Raw genomic sequence first — 19401 nt, 5'->3', positions numbered from 1 at the left:
TTAGAGCACTTCACATGCATTATCTAGAGATTATCCTCTCAACTGTGCAAGGCAAGCCAGTATTATTATCCTCAGATTGCAGATGGAAACAGGGATGGGGAGATACTAGGAGAGAGAGTGGCTTGCTGAATACCAGCTAGTGAGTCTATGACAAAAGCAATCTTGAGATCAGTCCATGATGTCACAATTCAACCAACCAGTCTAGTTTAAACCTTCAAAATGTCTGGCATATGTGGGCATTCCAAGTACTGACGTGGATTCTGTCACAAACTTCATAGTGCCACATGGCAAATTTTGGAGCTGAATAAAAATGCATAGCATGTTTTAATAATATGTTCAAGAACAATTATTACAAAGAACAATCTTTGGAAGAAGTGTTCTTTGCTTTATGTATACTTAATATAAATGTATAGATTTATAGATTTACTGTCATGGTTTCTCTCCAAAATCTTAGGAACTGAATTTATTCCTAAAAGTTTATTCCTCTGGAGTAAAACCATAGTTTAAGGCTGTTGTATTAATAGTGCTCTCAAAGTTCTGGTTCTCCAGGGAAGACACACTCAAACCACACTGTTGAAATGTGTTAGGAATTGCTCCCCCCCCCTTTTTTTTTTAATGCTGCCCTACTTTGCTTTCTGCTTTTAAAATATAGCCCTGAATACATCCCAGACACTGAGTTTGAAAGGGCCATTCAGGGACCACAGTTCGTTCTTTGGCTGTAATAGGTATGCATATATAGACATATTTCTCTGCGTAGGCCAAAGGAGAGAAAACAAGTCATGAAAATAAAACAAAACAAAATAACATAACATTAAAATCCAGCTATGAAATGAGGCACATGTTTGAGTCTTTCTTGCGAATGAACAATGCACTTGTACAAAGCAAGTCACACAAAGCATACGCCATTGAAGAAGGGGCTAATACTTGTGCTGTCTGAATTCACCTCAAGTATTCCATGAATTTCACATGACCCACCCGCCTTTTTCTCTGTACCTCTGCAAGTACATCTCCACCATAATAATTCATTGTTGTTTCAAGTGCTGGATACAGATATCAGCAAGACCCTGACATCCCTGAATGAAATCCATTGTAATGCTCAGCTGTTTCCAAGTGTTGCAGTAAGACTGACTTTTGTCACTTTTTTTTACTTCACAGAATTTTAAGCCACCCTTTATAGCCAGAAATATTGATTTCTGAGGTACTCCTCTCTTGTTAACTTTCTGCAAAGACTCAAGCATACGCTCTCTTGTCAGTGTATATGTTAATGCACCAAGATAGTTTGTGGTAGGTAATAATGAACTGTCAGTAATGGACTGAGCTGAGCTTACATTCATAAAGGGAGAACAAGGAGAGAGTCTGTCAATTGAGTATAGAAGGGCAGGGGTTTTGCTAAGCAGTTAGAAGACTTGGAGACCAGGCTCAAAGGATGCAAATTAGGATGCAAATACTAATTTATATCTATTTATGCAAAGTCAGAAATAATTACTAAGATAAATTTCAATTTCACAGGAGGCAAAACCAGCCAATTAATTTCTTATCCAAATCATCTCAAATGAAGTAAGTTCTTTGGTTAGTTTGCTGCTGAAATCCAGACTAACAGATTCCTTGCCACCCAGCTAACTTGCCATGCAAGGAAATAATCTTTTGCATGGAAGAGAGGTGTTGCAATGTGTAGGAAGGGGAGAGTTAACCCTTCCCTCCTAAGCTACAGTCCCCTTTGCAAATTGTTTCCTGCATGACAGTTAAACAAAGGAAGAAATGTTCTGTTGGTACTTATGGACATGCAGTGGAATAGATCCAGGCCGCTCACCTAATAACACCAGCGCCCATACCTTTTACTTGAAGTTAGTAGCCAGTAACTGTTTGTAGAAGCAAGGGAGGTTCACCTTGGTCACTTTCTGCTCTTCATCTGCAATGTTAAATCTATCCCTAGTAGTACTAAAAGTTGTGAATGTATACATATTCACATATGTAAATTACCACATGCCGATTTGTGCAGTCTTTGTCCTATGGGCAAAAATCTGGGTCTCAGGTGGTTCCAGTGCCTAACATCACCCTTAGTAGAAGCAATTTGTGTGTTAGTATTTCACTGCTACTAAAACTACTGAATCTTAGGCTTTAGCAAATGTTGGCTTTACTGTTTCACATCTTTAATGTTCTCTTGAGGGCAATACAAGCTCATCATTGCAATGTGCAATGACATCTCTCTTTTTTAATACCATTCTGGCACAGATAATGTAATTTCTGGCAATACTTCATGGGGTACAATTTAATTATAACCCGTGTAATCTCTTTAGTTCCCAAGTATTCAGTGACAAAAACTGAATTTGTGTAAGCAGGAGAGTACAGGGTACTTGATAATATCTGTGGGATAGGTTCCAAGTCCCCCAGCGGATACTATATACTGTACACGTATATTTCTTTTTCCACAATTTCACAGCTAGAAGATTCATTCTTACCTTATATCCTAGCAACCTCAGCATTGGATTTTTTTTCCTTTCCCTATTAAATCAAGATTTTTCACTTAAAGGAAGCACTTTACAACTCCCCTTTGGCACTTTATAACTTCTCTTTCAGACCAGAGTTAACTATGGTTAAGTGATACCATGGTAACTGAACCAGTGGAAATGGGGGTCCTGCTGCACCAACAGATTATGAAATGTTTGACATTTAGGAGTGATGCACTAATTCTACAGGAATCATTCCTGTGAACAAAGAATCCTTCACTGTCTTTGTTACAACTATTGTGTAGTGGCAACATATTTTGGACATAATTCCCTAGCAAAATATTGCTAAACATGTGTAAGTGGTTCAGTGTTTAGCTAAAAATTTTCCACAGGATATATAAAAATTGCTCAACTCTATTGGTGTTGACTCAGTAAATCTGATTTGTTGTTGCTGTAATCTGCTGTCAAGTCATCTTCAACCTATGGCAACCTTATGAATTGAAAACCCTCCAAAATGTCTTGTCCGTGAGAGCTCCATTCAGCTCTTCCAAGTTCAAGGCTGGGGTTTCCTTTATTTGATCCATCTCACATTTGGTCTTCCCTTTTGTCTTCTACCATTGACTCTCCCTAACATGATTACCTTCTCTGGTGAGCTTTGCCTTCTCACGATATGTCTGAAGTATGACATCCTCAGCTTTGTAAATTTTGCTTCTAGGGAAAGCTCTGGCTTGATTTGATCTAGAACCCATTTGTTTGTCTTTCTGTCCCAAAAGTCTCCTCCAGCACGGTTTTGAATGCATCAGTTTTCTTCCTGTTAGCTTTCTTCACTGTCCAGCCTTCAGACCCATAGATTGTGACTGGGAATACAATAGTTTGGATGATCTTGATCTTAATTTCCAGTAAAATGTCCTTACCTTGATCCCCCCCCCCCCAAGTCTCTTCATTGCTGCCCTTCTCATACTTCCTTGGCTGCAGTATCACTTTGAATTGATGTCTGGGCTGCAGTATGTGAAATCTTTCATAAAGTTTATTTCTCCATTATTAACAGTGGAGTTTTGTAATTCTTCTGTGGCCATGATGTTTGTTTTCTAGATATGCCGCTGTAGTCCAATTTTTGTACTTTATTCTTTCACTGTTGCCAGAAGTCGTTTCAAGTCATTGCTGTTTTCTGCCAGTACTATGGTATCACATGCATACCTTAAATTAATGATATTTTTTCTGACAATTTTCACTCTTTCCTCTGAATTCCTTATGACAAGTTCTGTATGCAGATTGAACAGATAGGGAGATAAAGTACATCTCTGAGCCCTTTGCCTATAGGAAATCATTCTGTTTCTCCATATTCTGTCCAAAATACATATTATACATCAGGACAATCAAGTGCTGGGGCACACTAATTTCTGTCATGACAATCCATAGCTTCTTGTGATCCACACAGTTAAAGGCTTTGCTGTAGTCTATAAAGCATAGACTGACCTTCTTTTGAAATTCTTTGGTGTGCTGCAGTAGCAAATGTATATTTGCAACATGATCTTGATTGCCTCTTCCTTTTTGGAATCCAGCATAAACCTCTGGCACTTCTTGCTCTATATTGGGTAAAATGTATTGTTGCAACACCTTGAACATCACTTTGCTTGTATGGAAAACTAGTGTAGTGGTCCTATAGCTGCCGCACTCCTTAGCTTTTCTTAGGAATTGAAATTTATATTTAATACTTCTATTCTGGAGTAACCTTTCCTTACCCAACTGATCTGCCTGGGATTCCAATCTCTCCCCTACTGCTACACACAATTAATCTTAAGGGAGAAAAACATTCACATTAATGGAAGCTTTTTGGTAGAGGGGGTAATACTTGTCAAGAGTGAAAAAACTACCATTTGAGAATCCAAACAAAATAACATTTACAGTTTATCCAGACATACAGGAAATACATGTTGCATGCAGGCAGCCACCTAAGGGACCACAAAGATGGAGTCTGTACAAGATGCCTCTATAACCTATCAGTTATATACAGTTTGAAGGACTGTGGGATCAGTATGCTGGAGGCACATTAGAATAAAAGAATAGGGATTAACACAATACAAACATGAAGAACCTTCAGGAAATACAGACATGTCTGAGGTATATCCCAAAGGACAGGTCTTTCAGGATGGGGACATCAGCATTTCTAAGGCATACCCCAAAGGACAGGTCTTTTAGGACAGGGACATTAGAACTTCTAAGGTACATGTGGGAATCAAGACTTGTAACATGGATTCCTGATCAGATCAGGAATCCCATCTTAAGTCTAAAACTGTTCTTACACTGTCAGGCTTTTAGCAGCCATATTATGGCAAAGCTTTTGCTTATTTTGTCCTGAAACTTCCAGAATGCTATCATTCTTCTCCCTCTGGCTCTGTTTCCTCTGCTACTTCTTTCCCTTTCTCAGCTCCCTCTGTATCTTCAAAGCTGGCTGTAACTTGCTCCATACTTCCCCTCCCTCTGAAAATTGCTGTCTCCTTCCTTTTTTCAGTCCTCCTTCCACCCACACAGCATTCTGATCAGCTGTCGCTTCCCACCTCAGAATTGTACAGCACTTAATTTTGGCCTGGAGGGAAGGTGAACTGAAGAGGAATTACTTAAATTTTGGAGCAGGCCTAGTTTGGGATTGAGAAATTAAGTGGGATTTGCTCTTGGTTTAACTTTGGGATTAACAGTCTGTCCAGTGTTTGAAAATCAGTTTTGGTGCAGATGTTGCCATTTTCAGTTGTGTATATATGAAATAACTAGTGATGATTGATCATGAAAGGAGTCTTTGGGTTGTTGTGAGAAGACTGATGAAACTGTTGTCCCAGTGTACAGCAGCTGTGAAGAAGGTGAACTCTGTTAAGTATAATCAGGAAAGGAATTGAAAATAAAACTGGAATATTGTTCATCGTTCTGGTCACTGCGTTTGAAAAAGGACACTGAGTTGGAAAAAGTGCAGAGAAGGACAACTAAAATGATTAAGGAATTGGAACAACTCCCCTATGAGAAACAGTTGTGACCACTCCTATGAGGTAGTCTATATACCAGCAGAATCCCCAGTCTGTCCCTGGACCCCGACCTCAAGTACAGAAATTCAGTGCTTCTGAATTCCTTAATAGAGTGCCTGGCCAAAGGGATGGTATTCTAACAGGTCAGTCACACTGCCCCCTGCCCACTTTTTCTTGCCTGCTCCACAACACAGTAGCCAACTGCGAGGCTAATAGCTGGCTGTGTCCATATAGGACCACTGTCTTCTCCCAGCCAGGTCTTTGTGGAACAGGCTGTGTCATCTCGTGAAGCTGATTGCTGGCAGAATCAGGACAGATAAATGAAAGTACTTCTTTACACAGAGCACAGTTAACTAATTTCTTTGAGATGTAGAGCTGGCCACTAGTTTGGATGGCTTTAAAGGGGGTTGGCTAAATTCATGGAGGAAAATGCTGACAATAGCTACTAGCTTTATTGGCTGTGTGCTACTTCCAGTATCAGAGGCAGCATGCCTGAAAACACCAGTTGCTGAGGAGAACTATTGCACCCCTCCCACTTGAGGAATTCTGTAGGCAGCTGGGTTGTGTCAGAATCCCAGAATTTCTGTTCGTGAGGAGGAAATAAAACTTTGGTTCATGGGAATGATCAAGCATTAAGACCATTTGTTGCTTTATTGTTTGGCCCAGGTTCCCCGCGGGTCTGTAGTCACGATAATGCATCACCGTGCAGGCAGAGGTGGACTCGACTGCGAGGTTTCAATACAAGTACAGGGTATTTTATACTCTCCTGTTCATGTACACAGGTATAGAGCAATTGATGACAGAATGCAGATATTACAATAAGATTCTGAGGTCATCACATACAGAACAGATAAAGGAAGATCAGCCAATCATACAGTGACAATGAGATTGCAATATTTCTAATTGCAATGTATTGACATTTCAGTTGAGTAACTTCCAGACACTTGAACCCATTTCCAGGTCTGCTTAGACATGTAAATTCAGGCTACTGAGAAACTATTCATGAACTCATAAGCTCATCTAGACTCAGACCCTAAGTAATGCATCTGCACCATTTTGATTGGCCAGGGCACATGGAGCGCTCTGAGCTAGCAAAAGATACTTCCTGGTAAACTGAATGGCCTGTCTACTCTGGCTTACAGTTAAAGGTGAGAGAAAGGAGTGGGGAGGAATGCCATTTTAAACAGTGACTTAGCTTAGAAAGCTGGTGCTTTTGAGAAGGAGTGTAGGATTGATTTTATAACGTAAAAGCACACAGAAGCAACATTTTTCTGCCAGGATTTATCCAAATTTTCCCAACAGTTGCCACTGAATGTACTGAGTGCTGGCCTGGATGGACCATTACTTTGACCCAGAATGGCTTTTATGTTCTTAAGTTCTCTCTCTTTCTTTATTTTATTGCAAATTAATTGTAATTAAAGAGAAATTGTGGGTTTCCATGATCTGAGGCAGTGCAAATTAATTGAAACAGGTATTTAAGGAGGATTGAATGAGAAATGAATTGCTGGCTTTGTGGTCTGTGAAATGCGTATCATCTTAGCAATTATGTCTAAATTTGCACGCGCGGACGCACACACCAGCATATGCCATTTTTATGCAGATTTGTGTCCTGTGCCTCCTGAATCTTTCAAGTATCTAGAAAAACTGTTTCTTTGAAAACCAGCTACTGAAGCAGAAATCAGGGAGTGCAGCATGCCGTGAAATGCTTGTTACAGCTTTCACAGTTGGATATGGAAGAGTTTTATGAACCTTATGAGCGTTATAACATTATTATTGTTATTATATGTCTATAGGAAAACCTCACAGATAGCCTCGCGGTGTCGCTCTTTTATTTCTTATATCTATAATGTGTTGTCGCTCTGACCTCTTCTATGGCTGCTCACGGCAAAATACTTACGTCATTATGCTATTGCACTCTACACCTTATGGGAATTGTAGTTCTAGTGGTAAGATTATTCCTCTTCCTTGCCATGGAAAGACCGACGTGAAACTACAATTACCAAAGTGCATCGGGCTGGCTGTCTCTTCCTTTTAGATATTGCGCAGCAAGGATTTCAAAACCTATGAAGATCAGTGGACGTACAAAACAGTGTGAAATGGAGGATGCAGGAAAATCGCTTGAGTGGCAAGGGCCCAGCCTAGTGTGAGCGATTAGTTGGGGCTTTTGCAGGGATATATTTGTCCTGATATTTCTTCTTGGCTTGGCTGCACACATGGATGACAGTAAAGTAAGTAAATGGTGGGTAACTGGGATATTTCATTATAGTGGTGTCAACCGGTAATGTTTCTGACATTTCACAGGTTAAACTCATGAATAGAATAATTTCTGAAGAAACGTGTATATGAACTGCAATAATGAATTGTCTTGTAGTGTAATCCTATATATGTCTGCCCTGGAGTAAGTGCTATTGAGAGCAATGGGACTTAGCACCAGGGAAGTGGATATAGCAGGGCTAAGTGACCTGGTGCTTTTCAGAGATTTTTTGATGGCAGCTCCTATAAGCATTCCTGTAGTCAGGAATTATCCAAAACATCCAGAGTATGGGATTACAGAATAAAGCTGCAATCCTATATGTATTTACCTGGGAGTAACTCCCATTGAACTCAGTGGGGCTTACCTCTGAGTAGGGATGCATAGGACTGCTGTATAAGAGGCTGAGCCATTCTTCCCAAACCCAGTGACCTCCAGATGCAGTAAACCTGCAACTCTGATAATTCCTTGCCAGTGTGGCAATAAGGGTTATAATGAAGTGGATATAAAGAACTTTGAACAATCTTAAAAGAGCTGAGTAAATTTATGTATTTATTATTAATAATAAACAGAAGTGTGTGTTATTAGGATTGAGCAAGGAGGTGGAACTAAAGAAATGAAACCTCTGTGTAAAATCAGTTTACTTCAAGCAATGAATGATACTTAAATTCTACATAGTATTTGTTCAAAACATTTCATTGTGTCATAGTCCTTAAAACAGCCTTGCCACACAGGCTTCTAGGTTTAGTCTTATGTTTGCTCATACTGGATCCTGCCTGCCAAGTGTACTTACTGTCTCTATCATGTAGAAGAAATTTTTCAACATTGCCATGGCTTCTTAAAAATTATGAGATAGTTAATCTTTCAGGAGTATGATGCAGAAGACATAGAAACATAGAGAGTCAGAAGGGGCCTCCCAGGCCATCTAGTCTGACCTCCGGCACCAGCTGGCTCCGCTCATGACATGCTCAAGACAATACATGTTATGCATGTATGTACCCCAAAATTTTGATTGGGATAGCTTTTGGAGTTATTAAAGAAAATGTACTATAAAAAGGCAGAACATGTATGTTTTTTTCCTTATATAGTGTGGTTCATGTGTCTGACTGCTGTTAGGATAAAGGGCCTTAAAAATAATTGTGCTAACTATTATATAACATTTGCACCCTATATCTTCAGTTGTTTTTAAGGAATGTGAATTCATGGTTTTGGTTGCATAATAATTATATACTGTTTTCTTTTTTGGTTTTGAGATCTTAAATTGTCCATACATTTGCTATGGTATGTAGCTACCAGAAGAATTTTGTAAACTGAACTGGTTATACATTGCCATCAGTATACATGGCATGTCACAGAGTAACAAGCAAAATGAACAAGTTTAATCCCACCCTGTCCAAAACATATAACCTGTGCTGTGATAGAGAAGAGGTGGAAAAACAAGAATAATGTTATTTAACTTGCTAGTTATCCAACATAACTTAATAAAACAAAGCAGATAAATTACACTCAGTAAGTATTATAAACCTTTAGCAGGGTTCAAGTAACATATGATGCCTTGCATAAATAGAAACAAAGAAACAGAGCGAGTCAGAAGGTGTCTCCCGAAGCATCTAGTCTGACCCCCTGCTCCAGCCGGCTCCGCTCATGACATGCCCACTATGTGCATATCAAATATTCATGTTCCTTTGATTTTCCCATATTTTGTTGAAATGGATTTAACTGATATTGATCACAAGATAGTCAGCTCTGTGATGGTACAAAATAATTTTCTTGTGGCACAAAGTAAACAAAAACAAACTGGCACTAGTTGGTTGTAGAAGTAGCCCCTTTGCTATGACATCTTGAATAAAATGTAGGGTAACCTTCAGTGTATGTACCATAACTTGGTGGTTCCAGTATTTTGGGGATAATTAAACATTTTCAACGTTGAGAGTATTGTGTGCACTTTTCTCAAAATAGCTGCTGTGGTGGGTATGACTGATCAAACCTTTCCAAGAATGCACAAAAGTGAGACTAACTGGTTTGCGCAAGTGACTACTGAATAAAAAGCAGAGTGCAGTCTGAGCTCCAGAAGGCAGGAAACAAAACAAGCAAAAAACCAACCCCCCAAAGCAACCAAACTTTTTTGAACCCACATTTTTCATTTCCAACACTCACTTAATGGAAGGCAAACTTGAAGCTCAATGACAACTGAGTACCAAGGCAATAGACAACTGAGTGCAGTCTGAGTCTCAAATGCCAAATCACATATTTGCCTCCATAAAGCAAATTAGCAGTGCTTAGAGAAACAGAAGTGCAAGACCCAGACAAAACACATACACATCCTTAGCACAGCAAAATAACCCCTTCACTCCCTGCCATTCTCCTTAGCCTTGAGGGACACTCCCTAGCTTCCTAGCACACCTGTTTCCTGGCAACTGGAGTTACATCAGAATGAATAAAGCAAAAGAATGAAGTGCTAGGCTGCAGCTTCCCGCCATTTTGTATTTTATAAGAATGTCCCTACATGAGTCCCAAAAGCATACTTGGAAGTAAAGAAGGGTGTGGAGGAAGGTGTTTCAGCTGGTAGCTTTCCAACCTCCTGTCTAATAATAATAATAATAATAATAATTTAAAAATGAAGATAAACTAAAAACCAGGAGGGGCAAAAATCCTAGAGTGCTGTGCCTATAGGAAAATGCATATTGTGTACACAACTACATGTTGTGAGCAGCAGAGTATATAACTGAGGAAAATCATTATATTTCAAAAGCATTGAGCTGCAAAATCAGGAGGCAGTGGAGGGTGGGGGGGCAGTGTTTGAAGAAGGTTTTTTTGGTGCCATAGTGGAAAGGCAGTCAAGTGGCACAGTTTGCAACCAAATTTCTCTTTAGTCTTGCAAATCTGCTTTTTCTGAACCTCAGCCCCAGAGAGGAATAGGTGTTTTTGGACTGACTGCGGTCAGGCTACTCCTTGATTGTCTCTGACACTCTAAAAATGTGCTTGCCTGTCTTTACTTGGAGTTCTGTGTATCAGGACTGAGATGAGACAGTGGCATTTTATCAATAGAAGCTTTCATTCAGTTAGAACTAAAAACAATATTGTACAAGTGATTTTGTACTTCTACTATTAAGTACGGATCATAGAAGTGTTCTTGAAAATCCTTCCTTCCTGAGTTATCCAGGATTTGCTAAAATTTTAAAAAGTATATGCATAAGACAAGTGTATGTAATCACTAGATGGATCTGCACTGTCTCACTCTGAGATTCATTTTTTCCTCTTGTTTTTCAGTCTTCTTATACATTTCATAACAGTTTTCTGTGAAAATCTGTTTTCAGCTTCCTCTCCTGAAGTGAAATCTGCTGTCATTTTCTAGGTAACTGGAGGCAAAGTGAAGAAGCCAGGAAAACGGGGTCGTAAGCCAGCTAAAATAGATCTGAAAGCCAAACTTGAGAGGAGCCGGCAGAGTGCGCGGGAGTGCAGGGCAAGGAAGAAGCTCCGGTACCAGTACCTGGAGGAGTTGGTTTCAAGCAGAGAGAGAGCAATCTATGCTCTTAGAGAAGAACTGGAAATGGTAAACTACCTTTGTCTTTTTGCCTTTATCCATGCTTTAACACAGGACCTGCATCCAGGCTTAACTGAAAAATGGAAAAGGACCTAGCAACAGACCCTTGGTCTGTTGGCTCAGACCAAGGGTCCATCTAATTCAGCACTCTGCTCACACAGCAGCCAGCAAACTGCTCATAGGCACTTACAAGCAGGATACACTCCCACCCATGATCCTTAGCAAGTGGGGTACATAAGCTCACTGCCGCTGATACTGCAAAACCTTGCCCTTGTACTACTCTAATGTAAATAAAGGTGACCACAGGAAGCAATTGTTTGGGCACAGACCTGTACCTGATCTGTGGTAAACTTCTCTCAACTTGGAAGACTAACAGTAAATCTCTCAGTACAGATTAGTTTATCCTATCATGTAGTAAAGAAAGATTGTATTGCACATCAGGTATGAATAGATGGTAGTACAAGTGGTGAAAGTTTACCTGTAACTCAAGACAGTTAGCATGACAAGTGGTTATGTGCAAATGGTGCTAAGTTTCCACTTAGTAAAACAGCTGCCCTTGTCCATTCGCTGCTTGGGATGTTAAAATGTGATGGGTAGTTGCAGTCCCAGTCAGAGTTGTGTCTGCCCTATACTCCCCACCCCCCAATTGCTTTTTCAGTAGTGTATAAATCGGTACCTCTACATATGTGACTGTCACCTATCCTCTATCACTTATTTTGTCAGTGGTAAAAATGACAGAGGTGCATATGCACACATGCACCATATACAGTGCAATGCACAGCACACCATATTCACTATATATTGCACAGTGGAACTGAGCTGCAATTCTGCTGCCGCATAGTGCATTTGGGGAGCACAATTGTGTTCATAGGACCTGGAGATGGCTACAGCATTCAGCCTGCCATAATGGCTAGGAAAGCTAGGTATTGTATTTTTTTTCCCCGACTGAACATACAAAGGAGTAAGGCTCTGGTGCTGTGCACACTTCCTTGGAGGTAAGATCCTTGAATTCAATGGGATTTTCTTTTGATTAGCCAGGTATAAAGTTAGACTGGACATCACTTTAAGTAAACTTGTCTACGTCTTCTAGGATAGGTTCCATGCAATAGGAGCAGAAGAGGGGAAGCCACACAAACCAAGGCACCTTCTCTAAACAATGGTGACATGCCTGAATGGTTTCTTAGTAATAGAATTCTTAAAGATAGGACAGTCTCTGTGTGGTTAAGAAATTATTCTCCTGAAAAGCATGATTGCAGACCAATTATTCTGTGGTCATTGCTGAGCTTCTTAACTCATAAATTTGGGAGATGTAGCTTCTCCCTTCACAATGCTATCAAAGAGGAATGGGCAACTTGGAGCCTTCCAGATGTTTTGGCTTATTTCCGCTAGTCTTATCCCACATGGCCAATGGTGCTATAGAAAAATCTAACTTTATCCTGGTTTGGTACTCAGTAACAGGTTTATGAGGTGTGGGTGCATGTGTGTTGTTTCTCTGTGGCCCACACTGTTGGTCCCTAGTGCTTTCAAACAGCTCCGCTGCTTAACATCTGAGAGCAGGGAGCTGCTGCTAACCAGCTACCTAAAAAGAGGTACATGACTGTCTTGTACAAGGATGGGAGAAGAAAATGAAGTGTCTTTAACAGTACGGATCTAAGTTATTTCAGTATGTTTTAGTGTTCTGTTTTGAGCTGTCACTAGGCAGTTCTCACGCTCTTTCAAGCAATATTGTGTGAATATAAAAACTTGCTTGAACTCTACATAGCCTTTCCCACAACCATGCTGACCTCTCCAGTTCTGTTGTTACATACGCATTACGGAATTCTTTAGTGATTACATAGGAAGGCAAGCATTACAGTACTCTGCTTCTGTGCTCCAGTTACTTTATATATGTTTTCTGTATATTTCAGTACAAGCAGTGGTGCATGGCAATGGACCAAGGAAAAATCCCCTCTGAAATTAAAGCCCTACTGAGTGGTGAAGAACAAAGCAAACCCCAGCAGAACTCAGCCAAGATTGCCAAGGCTGTGAAGACAGATGCAAAAAGTCACAATTCCTGTGAGTACCAATTAATGAAATGCTTAGGTTTGTTATGGCTGTGGGGGTGGTCAAGTATTTAAGCATGGTGAAGAACAGTAAGAACACTTGGGCAGATGCATTTATATTATGTGTTAAGTTCCTCAGATGCGAGACACTACGCAAGAATTGTTACAAAGAACAAACTATAGCTATGACAAATACTAATAAGACCTTAAAAGTGGCCCTGCCAATTAGCACCCCAAGCACCAAGTGCCCAATCAACAGAATGGTGACATTTGCACACATGCAAGTTAGTTTCTTTATTCACAGTAAGCCTGTTTGGTTGAGCTGACTGGTCCAGTGAACAATTTTGGCTATCACCCACCTGTGGACAAAGGACAAGCAGAGCAACCGTACCAGCAAGAAAGTTTCTTTGAGACACTTGACTAATCCTATGAAGTGTGTCAGGCTTGCTCAGTGGGGACAACTGCTTCTTCATGGCTATGGATTGCCTCTGTCTTTCTGGTTCTGGAAGTAGGGATTTGAACCCAGATCTCTCCAGTTCAAGTTCACCAGGCCTGTTATGTGGGAAGGTGCTCAGTCTCATGCTTTCCACCTTGCTTGTCTATTCAGAACAGCTGATTTGGAGTGTTGGTACCAACCCACACAACTCTGCTAGCAGGATAACTTGACTCTTCTTGTGAAAATAATTCCATGCTGTCACCCTGTTTACCCATGCATGCTTGTCATGTTGACTGGTATGGGGAGTTCAGCCACCATGGACTGAACAAGAGTGATAGAATTTTCATTGACAGATTACTCTGCGTTGCCCTGTATAGGCAACCTGCCTGCTAATTCAGTTGACACAGTGAGGGAGCTGGTTTGTACATTCCTTCCACCATGAAGATAAGGCCCATCTGTGTAGGCCCATCATCAATAAATATTTTCCCACATGGGCAGGCACAGAGATTTCATAAATGGCACCTGTCTTTGAGCAGTATACTTGCATTCAGGTCATAAACTAGCATATCCTTTCCTGGCTAAATTCAAGGTGCTGGTTTTAACCTTTCTGACCTGAAATATTGCCTTGAAACTGCAGAGCTGAACAGAGACACATCCTGGGCATTGTTGCTCACTAGAAGATGAAAGGCCAGTGGGAAGTTGCTCACCTGCCTCGTAGGAAGGGAGATAATGGCAAAAGGGAGATCAACCCGCTCTGATCTGTTAACTTGTTAAGATGCAGCTGTTCTTCTTCCTTACTCATTCTTTTTCCCCATATTATCTTGTCTGTTAGAATGTGTGTGTGCAGGGCAAGGACTGTGTCTTTTCATATCTGTTTAGCATATAGACAATGTAAGGTACTTTATAAATGATTTAAACATGGCTTGAGGTATCTATCAAGGATTGCTTTTGGCCACATGAAGCTACGGAGCTACTACAGTCTGTCTTGGGCTGTTGTCTAGCTGCCCAAGGCCATCTGAGGTGAGGTAGACAGTGACCCATGATACCTGCTATCCAGTGGTTGCACCCTGACTCTCACATAGCTTCCCGGAGAAGACTCATCTGGTGCTGATGCTAAATGCTTTCTTGCTGCCAAGTGATGAACATTTTAAATGCCCAGGCTTTTTAGCTCTTGATTTCGTATCTTTTATTGTGGTTGTATTTGGTCCTTTCCGTTTATTTTCTAGTTTAGTAATCTACAAGACTGGTTCTAAAATAATTTTGTAAAGCTTAAGGTATCTTTCACACACCATCACTTTGACCAGATTATTGTTACTTTTTAAATCTAGGGAAGATACCAGACTTTGCACACAGACCCCTGCTTAACAATTAGCATTTGACATGAGCGAAAGCTGTGGTGCTAAAAAGATTCTGTAGCTCCTACCAAACTCTTTAATCTTTCTTTTCTCACCACACTATCATGTGAACAGTAACAGGTTTTGCCAGACACTGTGTGCCATATATTTTAGTAATGCCCCTTTCAGGTGTATGTTAGGCTGTTTAACTGACAGCTGAAATCATACTTGTAACAAGAGCTTACAACTGAGGTAATGGGCTGGATGAGGGCCAAGGTAATGGGCTGGATGAGGGCCAATAAACTGAAGCTCAGTCCAGACAAGACGGAGGTCCTGTTGGTTGGTGGTTCGGGCTTCGGAGAAGGTGAATTGAACCTTGTCCTGAACGGGGTTGCACTCCCTCCTAGGGACAAGGTCTGCAGCTTGGGAGTGCTCCTCGACCCGGAGCTTTCACTCAAAGCTCAGGTGACAACAGCGGCGAGGAGCGCTTTCCTCCAGCTTCGGCTGATTCATCAGCTGCGTCCCTACCTGGAGTACGACTGCCTTGCAACAGTGACTCATGCGCTGGTGACTTCCCGTCTTGACTTCTGTAATGCGCTCTACGTGGGGCTACCCTTGAAGACGGTCCGGATACTTCAATTGGTTCAGAATAGAGCTGCCAGGCTGCTGACGGGGACTGGACGTTATGTTCAAATGACTCCAGTTCTCCGTCAGCTTCACTGGCTCCCCATTGAAGTCCGGGCCCAATTCAAGGTGTTGGTGATGACCTATAAAGCCCTAAACGGCTTGGGTCCTGGTTACCTGAAGGAGCGCTTACATCCATATATGCCCAGTCGCCCCCTGAGATCGGCGGGAGAGGCCCTTCTCCGGGAGCCCTCCGTGAGAGAAATTAGGAGGGTAAGTACTCGGAGGAGGGCTTTCTCAGCGGTGGCGCCTAAGTTATGGAATGCGCTCCCCAGAGAGGTCCGCCTGGTGCCGTCGTTATTTGTTTTTCGGCGCCAGGTGAAGACCTTTTTATTTAAGCAACATTTTAAATGTTAATATTACTGAATTTTATCTGGCCAGGGCGGCTTATTTTATATTGTGTGTATATTGTATTTTAAATTATTATTACTATTCTAATATGTATATTTTAATTTATGTGGTTTGATTTATTGTTGTAAGCTGCCCCGAGGCTTCGGCGAATGGGGCGGCATAAAAATGTTTTAATAAATAAATAAATAAATAAACTGTGTTTGAATGTCTTTTTCAGGGTAAAGATCCATCAGCAGACATCAGAGTCAACATTTTATAAAATGAGCTGAAGTTAAGAAAAGAAAACGCGGTTATTTGTTATCTTTATATGAATCTTTCCAATGATTATAATGTTAGCCAGTTATTATGCTGCAGAAAACTTGACTATTCAGATGAATTATCAAATGAATGTGATGGCAAGCTGACAGAATTAATTATATAACTTTTAAACCTTGTTTTAATACAGATGCTGATATTTGCATGCATGTAGAAATGTTTGCTGTAACGTGCTTTTGAGCATATGATTTGTGTTTAGTTCCCTGTTCATTGTATATGATAGCGGTTATTTAAGCAACTGTGCAGTGAAGTCTGAGATTTTCTTCATTTGATGTTTAAGTAGACTGATACACAGGTATTTGTGGTGCATGTTGTGATACTAATTACTCTATCCAGTTGTTGGCTGTGAATATTTATATTTAATAGCTGCTGCCTTCCTTTTTATACTTCCATTGTTTTTGAACTAGTGTAACATTGTAGCTAACACCATACCGTGTGAACCAGACCTTAGCTCAAATGTCACCTCTGCTTACTTTAGGCTAGTACACTCCACCTCCAGTTTGGGCTAATACTGGCCTACTGTATAGAATTGTTGTAAATATACTTGAGGTCAAGTGTATGAATGTTTGCGTATTTAAAAAGAAATAGCTGTGCATGCTTCTCTATATAAGCGAACATAAGAGAGACATTAACACAGGTGGGATAGTTTTCTGGATGTCCTGGGTAATGTTTGTGTTTTACAAAGGGAACCATTGAAAAGTAGGATCCTTTATCTACTGTCTGAAATGTTACAGCTGATCCAACCTTCTCAATAAGCTAAATATGTGGACTAGACCTCTATCAGTGATGCCACAAACACTTACTAGCTAAAGAATGGTATTTAGTGTTTTTTGTTTTTCAAATCAGTCCCATCAAATCAGGAGGTATACTTCATTCCGAACATTAAAAAAATCCTACCAATCAGCTTGCAGAACATGGACAGACAGCCCAGTTAATCTTACTTTCCAGTTTCTCGTTTGTCTAGTCACTCAGTTCTTGGGAGTGATGTTTGCTGTGATTCTGCTGCACAATGGAAACATAGAAACTAAATGAGTCAGAAGGTATCTCCCAGGCCATCTAGTCTGACCCCCGGCTCCAGCAAGCTCCGCTCACTACATGCCTACCACGTGCATGTCTAGCCTAATAGAAACCATGTCTGACGTGGTGCAAATGACGCTGCCAGTTGTGGTACATCCTGGATCCTTTGGGCTGATGTCACAGTCCACATATTTTCAAAAAGCATGGACCTGGGCAAAAGCAAAAGCTGCCCTGGGCCAGCCTGCTTTGAGAAGCATAGAGTGGGGAATACATCCAACATAGTGGCAGGCCAGCTATGGATTAATTTGTCCTCATGAATGAATTATGTATTTCACTTTCTAATTCAAAGGTTTATCTTGTGAAATGAGACAAGCTATTTAATACATTAGAAAATAACTTTAAAATTGCTGAGGTGCTTTTATGAATAGGCACTTTTAAAATTTAAATTTCTTAAGCTTGTATAATAGTGTGATAAAACTTCTTACTACATTTAAGTGAAATACCACTGAGCCAATGTTAACATGAATGCTATCATTTTGAGTCAAAACACCAGTGCACTCTTTCTTGCTTGTTCAATGCACTCAAGGAGCAGTTTTGTAAGGGAGATGCCATTTCCCACCTATCTGGTTGGCTGGGTGATAGCTGGAGAGAGAGAACAGAAGTGATCTGCCAAGGACACCAACAGTGACTTTGCTCTTGCTGAATGAAACATATCTAGTAATTTTATGCAAATTAAAGGGTGAACAAGGGACAGGTGGTGAATGGATACTTTTAATTAGTTGACTCTGTCCAAGACTTTTGATGCATGACATCATTTAGACTGTAGACTCCTTATAACATTGTACATCAGAATGTGAAAGTCTTGGTTTCTTAGAATTGAATGCATTTATCACATGTAGTTGACAAATAATTACATTACCTATTTTGTTTTGTTGTTGTTGTTTTGCATTAAAATGGATGTAAGATCAAGTAATTTTCCAGTCATTTTTCAATTAAAAATACTACCAGCTTATCACTGTGAGATGGGGTAGAGAGAATGACTGTGTATTGCACATTGTGCCCTGCTTGCAGTGTGTATTTTGGGACCAAAGCAGACAAGACATTAAAACTGGAAATCTATTTAATATGTATGGGTGTTCCTTATAGCAATGGTTTGTTGAAACACTGTGGTGTAGTGCTTAATGGGACTTAGGAGATCTAGGTCCTGGTCCTCACTCATCCATGAAGCTCACTGGGAGACTTTCAGCCAATCGTGGACTCTCAGCCTAACCTATCTCAGAGGATTATTGTGAGGATAAAATTGAGAAGAAGAAAACCTTGTAAGGCATTCTGTGTTCTTTGCAAAAAAGGAAAAACAGGGTATAAATGTAATATAATATAATAATAATAAAGATTAATTTCAGTTTGTAAGGTTCAGTTGAAACAATAAGCTGCAGTTCATGTAAAATGGAAGGGGAAGTTTGTCAACTGTTCCTTCAGCCGTGGAGAGGAATGTCACCACAGTGAGCCTGATGGCCTTTCAGGTACATGCACACAAGAAACTGCATAGAGTGGAAATTGCAGGATTGCTTGCCATGAAGCTTCTATATAGTTAGCTCAGTATCTCCCCCCCCCGCTCCTATGCAGCCTGAGGGAGGTTTGAGTCCCAGCCAAAATGACCTCTTTTTGTCACTGGAAAGAATAATAAATACCGTATTTTTCTGTCTATAACATGCCCCCATGTATGGGATGCCCCCCCACTTTTCCTAATGATTTGCAGTGAGGAAGCTGCTGCTGTGCGAGCGTGCCTCTTCACCCCTCCGCCCTTTCGCGCCTCTTCGCTCACTCTTCTCCAGTAAGTCATTCCATCTCATTAGGTGGCCAAAGTATTTGAGTTTAATCTTCAGTATTTGGCCTTCTAAAGAGCAGTCAGGGTTGATCTCCTCTAAGACTGACTGGTTTGATCACCTTGCAGTCCAAGGGACTT

At 40.6% G+C, this 19401-nt stretch overlaps 1 protein-coding gene across 2 annotated transcripts in view; it reads left to right on the top strand.

Moving 5' to 3' along the window:
- CREBL2 (cAMP responsive element binding protein like 2) overlaps window positions 1–18404 on the top strand; it is a 28294-nt gene extending 9890 nt beyond the window's left edge. Inside the window, exons 1-4 of one of the 2 annotated variants that reach the window (XM_044418309.1) lie at window positions 7475–7689; window positions 11068–11265; window positions 13164–13311; window positions 16321–18404. In XM_044418309.1, the coding sequence (XP_044274244.1) occupies window positions 7675–7689; window positions 11068–11265; window positions 13164–13311; window positions 16321–16325 (366 nt within the window). In that variant the 5' untranslated portion in view covers window positions 7475–7674 and the 3' untranslated portion in view covers window positions 16326–18404. Of the gene's footprint in view, window positions 1–7474; window positions 7690–11067; window positions 11266–13163; window positions 13312–16320 lie in introns of those variants that run through there. The other variant, XM_044418307.1, reaches the window with a different exon arrangement.
- The last annotated feature ends 997 nt before the right edge of the window (window positions 18405–19401 follow it).

Source organism: Varanus komodoensis, unplaced genomic scaffold (genome assembly GCF_004798865.1).
Source record: "Varanus komodoensis strain SLA01 unplaced genomic scaffold, ASM479886v1 scaffold9, whole genome shotgun sequence".
NCBI classification, from domain to species: domain Eukaryota; kingdom Metazoa; phylum Chordata; class Lepidosauria; order Squamata; family Varanidae; genus Varanus; species Varanus komodoensis.
The sequence above is the reverse complement of the archived record's forward strand: the minus strand, read 5'-3'. Positions and strand labels throughout refer to the sequence as shown.